At 32.4% G+C, this 8,683-nt stretch overlaps 1 protein-coding gene across 1 annotated transcript; it reads left to right on the top strand.

Annotated features, from left to right (window-relative positions):
* Positions 1–844: 844 nt before the first annotated feature.
* LOC102579781 (protein NRT1/ PTR FAMILY 1.2-like) lies at positions 845–3,448 on the top strand. The gene is made up of 4 exons (XM_006355889.2): positions 845–1,057; positions 1,141–1,358; positions 1,519–2,069; positions 2,459–3,448. Exons 1-4 carry the CDS (start codon positions 967–969, stop codon positions 3,354–3,356), a joined length of 1,758 nt encoding a protein of 585 aa, XP_006355951.1. The 5' UTR covers positions 845–966; the 3' UTR covers positions 3,357–3,448.
* The last annotated feature ends 5,235 nt before the right edge of the window (positions 3,449–8,683 follow it).

Below are 8,683 nucleotides of genomic sequence, written 5' to 3' on the forward strand. Positions count from 1 at the left end.
GCTCCGCCACTGATAAAAAGTATATCTGCTATCTTGAAGTTAGATAAATGGTGATTTAAATCCAAGTAGATGCCAAACCTTTCTTTTTTAAGTGAACGTCGAAAGCTTGAAAATTGATCCTACGATCCTTCTTTCCAAATCTTTTTTTCTTCTTCTCTGGTTGCTGCCCTAAGAGGAGTTGGTAGAGATAAAGGGGTCTTTTGCTCCTTTTGGGAAAATTAAGCGTATAAGTAAATATATATTAGTTAGTTAGTTAATAAAGTTATAATTTGCTTTAATTATAATTCGGGATTTACTTTAGCTATAATTACACGACTCAATTTTTTAATTTTGTATAATTCAAAATTTATATAATATATTTTGTATAATTCTAAATTTGTCTAATATAAAGAGATCTTTTACTCCTCTTTTTTTTTTTTGTTGCGAGATGGATCTCTTTTGGGCTTTAGCCCCTCTTTTTTTACCAAATTAATTTTTTTTAATGATTTGGAAAGGAAATAAATAGATCACTTTCTCTTATTCTAGCTTCATTTAATTATCTAAATGCCTTAGGAATATAATTTTTATGAACATAAGCCATGTGTCTGTTTGAATTGACTTATTATAGGAATATTTAAGTAAAAATAATTGAATCATGATAGAAATTACAAAGAAAAAAAAATCGAATAATCATTCTATGATGAAAATAGGATTGTCAATTTTTTGTTTATTTATTAGATATGTATAAATTATACAAAAATTAGTACATCAATAATTTATTTCATACGGAGCCACTTCTTTCATTACTGAAGCAAATAAGAGGCATGCCCAAGACTTTGACGTGTCAATTGGCACACCTCTTGACAATGGTCTGGTCCCTACTCCTTTTTTTTTTGCTATGCATTTTATGTCTCAAAGTTCTCTCTTTCTTTCACAGTGGTTGGAGTAAACAAGGAATTTGAACAACAAAGAAAGAAAAGAAAGAAAATGGGGAATAACCCAGAAGAAGAAGAGTTTTTACTGAATCACTCACAAAATTCAACAAAGGGTGGTGTAAAAACCATTCCTTTCATCATAGGTATATTTGTGTTCTTCTCATTTTCTTTACTCTTTTCTTCCTATTTGTTTCATTGTGTTACATAGTTGTTTTTATTTTTGTAGTGAATGAATCATGTGAGAGAGTAGCAAGTTTTGGTTTGCAACCAAATATGATACTCTATATAACAAAATTTTACAACATGGATGCTGCTCGTGCTTCAGTTTTGTTGAATTTATGGTCAGCACTTTCAAATGGATTGGCTATTTTTGGGGCTTTTATTTCTGATTCTTACATTGGAAGATTTAGGGCTATTGCAATTGGAACTATCTCCAGTCTTATTGTAAGTTCACTTAATCAATTTGTCTTGTTTATCTTACCTCTCTTCTGTTAAAATCGCAAATTAAAGATGATATATACAACTTAGAAAACAAAATGAAATTAGCACAGCTGCAACTTATATACAAAATTATACGACTTATTACTACTGTTTATCTCAACAGGGAATGATTGTTCTATGGCTCACCGCAATATTTCCACAAATCAGGCCGTTACCCTGCGGTCAGGATCAACTTGATTGTAACGCAGCAACAGCACCCCAACTTGCTGTAATTTTGTCTTCTTTTGGGCTTATTTCCATTGGTGCTGGTTTTGTTAGACCTTGTTCAGTAGCATTTGGTGCTGACCAATTGGAGAACAAAGAAAATCCAGATAACGAAAGAGTTATGGATACCTATTTCAACTGGTTCTATGCTAGTGTAGGAATTTCAATCTCTGTTGCAATTACTGTAATTGTTTATATACAAGTGCAGTTTGGCTGGCAAGTTGGTTTTGGTGTCCCTGTTTTGCTCATGGTTTTAGCTGTTTCCATTTACTTGATTGGATCTCCTCTTTATATCAAAGCAAAACCTAAAGGGAGTTTGTTCACTGGATTGTTTCAAGTAGCAGTCGCAGCCTTCAGAAAAAGACATATCAATGTTCAGTTGAATTATAGTGATGACTGCTACTATAAAGCACCTGAATCAAAGCTCCTGAAACCATCTATTGACTTCAGGTATACGCGCCTCTATCTTTTCCTCAATGGTATATAGACATCTTCAACGTCCATTCATGTGCTTACTAGCATACAATATTTTTTTAACTGACTTGTGATATTACATGAAATTGTCCAATGCATTTAGTTAAGCAAATTATTAGTGTGTTTAAGGGTCTTTGTTTACCCATCTCATACTCATTTTCGTTTGACCTTTATTAAAGGAAATGAAAAGTTCAAAATAGATACTTGGAAGGGTGTGTATAGTACAATTTTCCCACGTTTGGTTGGTTTGAAGTTTCCAGAAAATATTTTTTCTAGGTAAACAAATAAAGAAAACGTCTTTCCTAATGGAGGTAAGGAAAACAAGTTACACTTTGTTTGATTCACTCATTCGTTGTATATTATAGGTGTTTGAATAGAGCTTGCATAATTGAAGATCCTCACATGGACTTGAAACCTGATGGAAAAGCTTCAGATCCATGGAGTCTCTGCTTTGTGGAACAAGTCGAAATAATGAAGTGTTTTCTTAGAGTTCTTCCCATGTGGTCCACCTGTATTATGCTTCTTGTGTCGTTCGGTCAGCCACTTTCGATATATCAACTACTGACCATGGATAGACACATTACCCATCAGTTTGAAATCCCTGCAGGATCATTTGGCATGATTACCGTTCTTTCTTTGACAATCTGGATTGCTTTTTACGATCGTGCTTTGGTGCCTTTACTATCAAGGTATACTGGACTGCCGACTGGGTTAAGTACATTTTCCAGAATGGGGATTGGCTTATTTCTCGGCATTGTTGCTACAGCACTTTCAGCTATAACAGAAACCATACGACGCAATAAGGCAATCAATGCAGGGTTTGAGGATGACCCGAATGCTGTGTTAAACATGTCCTCTATGTGGTTTGTACCACAGTTGGCACTATATGGGGTGGCTGAGGCTTTGAATATGGTTGGACAGATTGAGTTCATATACAGTCTATTTCCAAAAACCATGTCCAGCTTTGCAGCAGCTCTTTACACTTTTGGCCTTGCGCTTGCCAGCTTAATTAGCAGTCTCTTGGTGAGCATGGTGGATAGTATTACCTCAGCTGGAGGCAAGACAAGCTGGCTCGCGACCAACATAAACAGAGGTCATCTGGATTACTACTGCTGGCTAACGACTTTCTTATGTGTGATTAACTTCCTCTATTTTCTAGCCATTTGTCGGTTTACTGATCAGCATCACCATGATGGTAGGAGTAGCTTATTTCCTGAGGTAGAAGAGGAACACTCCGAGAATAGGCGTTTCCATGGTGCTTAATGTGTACGCTATGTTTATGTTTGAATCATTTGCATGTATTGTAACTTCTCTTGAATCCTTGACCTAAAATAAATTGAGGCTTCTTTCTTTAAGACAGAAAATGAGTGCCAAAAAAACTCACATTGTATTTGGCCAAAATCATCCTTAAACGATACTCCAAATTTAGATTACATCCGAGTATTTATAAGTTAACAACTTTTATCCTTCTCGCATTCTCCATGTATTGCTAGAAGCAATGTTTATTGGAGACTTCCACTTCTAATACCGGTGAATGAAACTCGAATGTGACACATAATCAGGATTTTGATCACCTAAATATTAGATTGCCCCGAAAAATTATTGATCTAATTATAATTTGGCTATGAAAAAAGTGATGATAATTAAGCTCCAACTAATTTCCGTTGGTAAATGAGAAGAATAGCAGATCAAGTATCCTCACACTCTCTAACAATTTTTTGTTAGATCAAGTATCCTCACACTTTCTAACAGTTTTTTGTTAGATCAAATATCCTCACACTTTTTTAACAATTTTTTGTTTCAACAAGCAAAAATTTTTAATTTTTTTCCAAGAGCTTTTTATAGCTGGTATTGAAATTATGCGGGCAAACTTTTGTCGATAGTCACATAAACTGCACATATTTTTGTAGGATCCCTAAATTTTTTGACAGTATCTAACAAAAGGTTAGAAACATCTTGACAAACAAAATTTAACATAGTAGCTAGTTGGTTTATGCCTGTTGGAGTTGGTTTTGTTAGACCTTGTTCTATAATATTTGGTGCTGATCAGTTAGAAGAAAAAAAAAAGAGATTTGAAGTTCATTATGGTTGGAAAGTTACGTTGGCTTTGGTATCCCTGTTATCCTCAAAGAAATTTGAATCCCGATGGATCAGCTTCAAATTCAGGGTAGCCGGTTAAAATTATGTAAGTATAAATAATGTAGGGATTAGTTATTGACGAAATGGCTATATTTTATGGGTCCCATTACCTGAACTATTTTAAAATGAAATAACCATTTATAATTGAATTATTACTCTTGCCAACTTTTAAACCATTTATTTCAAGAAATGAATGTTCAATGTGAGGAGATTGTCCACATTATGTGAAATATTAAAGTTTGATCATAAATGTTGTATTTTTTTAGAATAGGTTTGTGATAGTGTATTATTGTATTGTATTTTTGTTATATGAATTTTTACTTATTTGATAAGATAGTATAAAGAATTGACAATTTTGATAGTTTTTACAAAAAAAATTTATTTATAAGTATAAAATATAATTTTAAATTACATATTCAAATAATTTTTTTTACTTTATCTCATATAATTTCATATTATAATTTCATCTTACATCATCGAACATGCCCATATACAACCTATTTGCATGTATAGATAACAGAAAATCTATTCAATATAACTTTAAAATAGGCTTAAGTCATATATGGACCCTTAAAGTTGTCCGCACATTTCATTTGGACTCCTTATCTTAGGTTTGTTCCAATTGAACACCTTTATTAGTCAAAAAAAAATATCCATCAAACATTTTTTGACAATAAACAAAAATTAGAGATTGTGTGTCATACACTCGCCACGTGGCATAAAAACTAATAAAAAAAATGACACATGCCATAATAACTATTACTGTAAAAATAAATTAGGAAATACTCTAAAAGCTATATTTTCAGCCCAAAAAAAAAGAAATTCTTTCTTCCCCTTTTCTTCTTTGCATAAGCCCAGAACACCCCACCCACCGGCCACCCCCGACGTCCATTCTTCCCCATTTTTTTTTTCTGCCATAACACACACAATCGTTACCAGTTAAAACCACGTGCACTCTGATAATCATCCTCACCCCACCTTTGGAATTCTTTAACGATTTCAAAGAAAATAATTTCAGATTCGTATTAGTTTTGTCGGAAAAAATGAAGTTTCGCCGGAATTATTTGTAACTCAATTTGATTTTTATTTTTGATGAAATTCGCTTCCACAACTCAAATGAAAATCTTTATCAATAAACTCTTTTATTTTTTGTGTTTTGACTGGTTATTTATTTAATTGATGCTTTTCCGATGAAGATAACAACAACGATGATATTGATGATGGCGGAGTGATGCTTGAAAGAAAGAATGATGGATTATTTAAGAAAAGGGTGTGTCGATAGTGGGAAAAGAATGGCGGACGAGGGTTCTAGGTAATACTATTGAATTGAGAAGTCCCATTGGGAAAGATTAATTGGGGAGGAACTGCCAGCGATTTTTCTTTAAGAAAATTATATTCATTTTATGATTTTTCTTATGTTGACATGTTCATTTTTTATTGGTCCATAAAAAGTTTTTTTTTTGGCTTCACGCGCCAGTTAAACGTGTATTACACTTATAATGTCATGTCATCCAAAAGTATTAAATTGGTACATGTATTGAAGGGTAGAGGTGCTCAATAGGTACAACCCCTAGTTGAGGTGTCTAAATGAATTATGTGAACAAATTTAAGGGACCGCATATGACTTAAGCCTTAAAATAACTTACACAAGCAAGATACACCAAAAACCATGATCATGATAAAAAGTTAAAAAATTATGATTCCAAATATAAAAATAAATCAATATAATAATTTATTTATTAATTTTATAATTTTAAATATGTCACAAGAAAAAAATAAATTAAGAATTATTAAAACAATACTTTTTCAAATAGTTTTTTTTTTTAAAAAAAAACAATCAAATTGAAATGGAAAGAGTATAAAAAAATTTCTTTAAAGAGGCCCACAATGATATGTCAATTTATTACGCATTTACTAAAAATATTCAATACTATGAATTTTGTGGCAATATCTGTGAGTTAATGAGAATGATCCATAATTTACAAGTCATCCATGTCTCTTTCACATTTAAAGCACGACAGATTCTGCTTGTTTGTTTTCACTGGGTTCATGGATCAATAATAATAAATATTTCTTTCGTTTTTATTTACTTGTCAAATAATTTAAATTTAAATTTAATTTCTTTTTTTATTTATTATCTTTAATAAATTAAGGAAGAATAAAATATTTTTAGAAAATATAGTGAGTAAATATGTTTAAAACTCTATCAATTAATAGAGATAAAATGGTAAATTTATTATACCAATAATTATTTTTTTAATAGGTGTGTCAAGTCAAAGTTTGATAAGTAAAAAGGAACGGATAGATTATGTAAATGTCCATTTTTTTGGATTTACTTATCAAATATTTCTTAATTTGATTTCTATTTTTACTCGTCATTTTTGACAAATCAAGAAAGAGTAATTTTCTTTTTCTATTATACCTTCAATTTATTAACATCAAGTTAATGTCATTGAAAATGGTAATGAATAAATATGTTTGAGATTCTATCAATTAATAGAGGTAAAATAATAAACTCAGTATATCAATTATTATTTTCTTAATAGGTGTCACGACCCAAAAATGAACGTGATGACACTTGTCTATTCCCACCAAGACAAGTCTGTCTCAACCCAACAAAACGAAAGAGCGGAAAATTTATCATTCTAATAAAACCCCAAAATCTGATTGTCACGTGTACAAGCCACTAATGTATAAAGTGTGGAATGGAAGATAATTACAAGTCTCGATGTCTTTGTTTCTCAAATAGAACAAAACATAAAATAAGAACAAGAGGGTCCACCAGGGTGACAAGCAACTGTCTCTCAAAGTCCTCTGAAAACCTCTGATGTAGACGAAGAAAAATCACACAAAACCGAGCTCGGAACCTACACAAATGTAGAAGCAAAGAGTGAGTATTAACCAACATGATACTCAACAATCAACCTAATAAACAACAAAAAACTAGTTAGAATATGAGTATTCCTTTCATTCCAACCGAATCTCCTCAAACTACAACCTGCATAAAAATCAGTCCAACCTAACAATTTTACAATACACAATTCACAAGGTTTAACAATCAAAGTCCAATAGTCACAATTCACAACCAATAAGTTTCAAGTATATCAATCACATGTATCAAGTAAGTCATTCAGAAGTATCAATTAGATCAATCATAAGTGTCAAAATGAATCAAATCACAAAAGTCAACTCTTGCCGGAATCATTTTCCTTAGGCACAATATCACTAGTGGGAACCATTTTTCCTTCAGCTTTATATCATATCACTAGCCGAAACCATTTCCCTTCGGCTTTAGATCATATCATTAGTCGGAACCATTTTCTTTCAGCTTTATATCATGTCACTTGTCGGAATCATTTTCCTTTGGCATATTCATCACATGTCTCATCACGGTGCACAACAATCAGTGCAAATAAGTAATTTTACACCATAAGGAAGACATAACAGCCCAAGCAATTCAAGTCCACAATAATGTCATCAAAGCATTTTATCAATCAACCAAATAAGGTCCACAACAAGGCGATTCACAAAAATTATAATCAATACGTTGTCTTTTTTATTAATCTCCCTTTTATTCATTAAGATTAATCAAGTGAAACAATTAGCCTATCACCTCATTCACATTACTCCCCAACACATACAATGAAGGGAAATACACGATTCTACTAATTTTACAAGGTTTAGAGGAACACTTGTCTCAATTCAATCAAAAAGTCAATTCAAGACTTGAGTCTTCCCTTTTCGAGCAATGTTCAAAGTCACACAATCTAATTCAATTAAGTAATCACAATAAGATTACAGAAATAACAATACTCGTATCATGCACTTTGAAAATGGGGCAATCAACTCAAAAATTTGATTTCGAAAATGAGGCTTGAATCCAAAAATCTTTACTTGAAAATTTTACCCAAGACATTTGAAACATATTGATAAAAATCATTTTGAAAAAAGAATTAAAATCAATTCACAATCACCATTTTAGGTTATAACTCAAGTTCTTGAACAACCTTGTTATTTGCCAATCAAAATCTCAAGTTTTGATGTTAAAATTCATAAATAATCAAAGGGTAATGAAGTTTTAAGGCCACAAAAGTTTACCCAAATGATTTAACACAAGAAATCTCTTCAAAATCGCATCCCAAGGTTTTACAAAGCTCAAAATGGGGGAAAATGGATGAAACCCCAAAAATGACAGGTCTAAAAAGCCTCTGATGTCGTAAAATCGGTCATAGATTTTCTTAAGCGGACATCACTAAAGCGAACCACATGTTCGCTTAAGCGAGCCCCGCAAAAATGGCCAGTCTCACTAAAGCAAAGCCTCCTTCTCTTTAGCGAAGGTCGCTTAAGCAAACTAGCCTTCGAAAAAGCGAGGCTTGTAGACACCAACAAAACACAACCAAAAATAAATCATCGAATGAACCCTCGAGTTCGTTCGGAACCCCCCCCCCCCC

This window comes from Solanum tuberosum, unplaced genomic scaffold, assembly GCF_000226075.1.
Source record: "Solanum tuberosum cultivar DM 1-3 516 R44 unplaced genomic scaffold, SolTub_3.0 scf00210, whole genome shotgun sequence".
Taxonomy (NCBI): domain Eukaryota; kingdom Viridiplantae; phylum Streptophyta; class Magnoliopsida; order Solanales; family Solanaceae; genus Solanum; species Solanum tuberosum.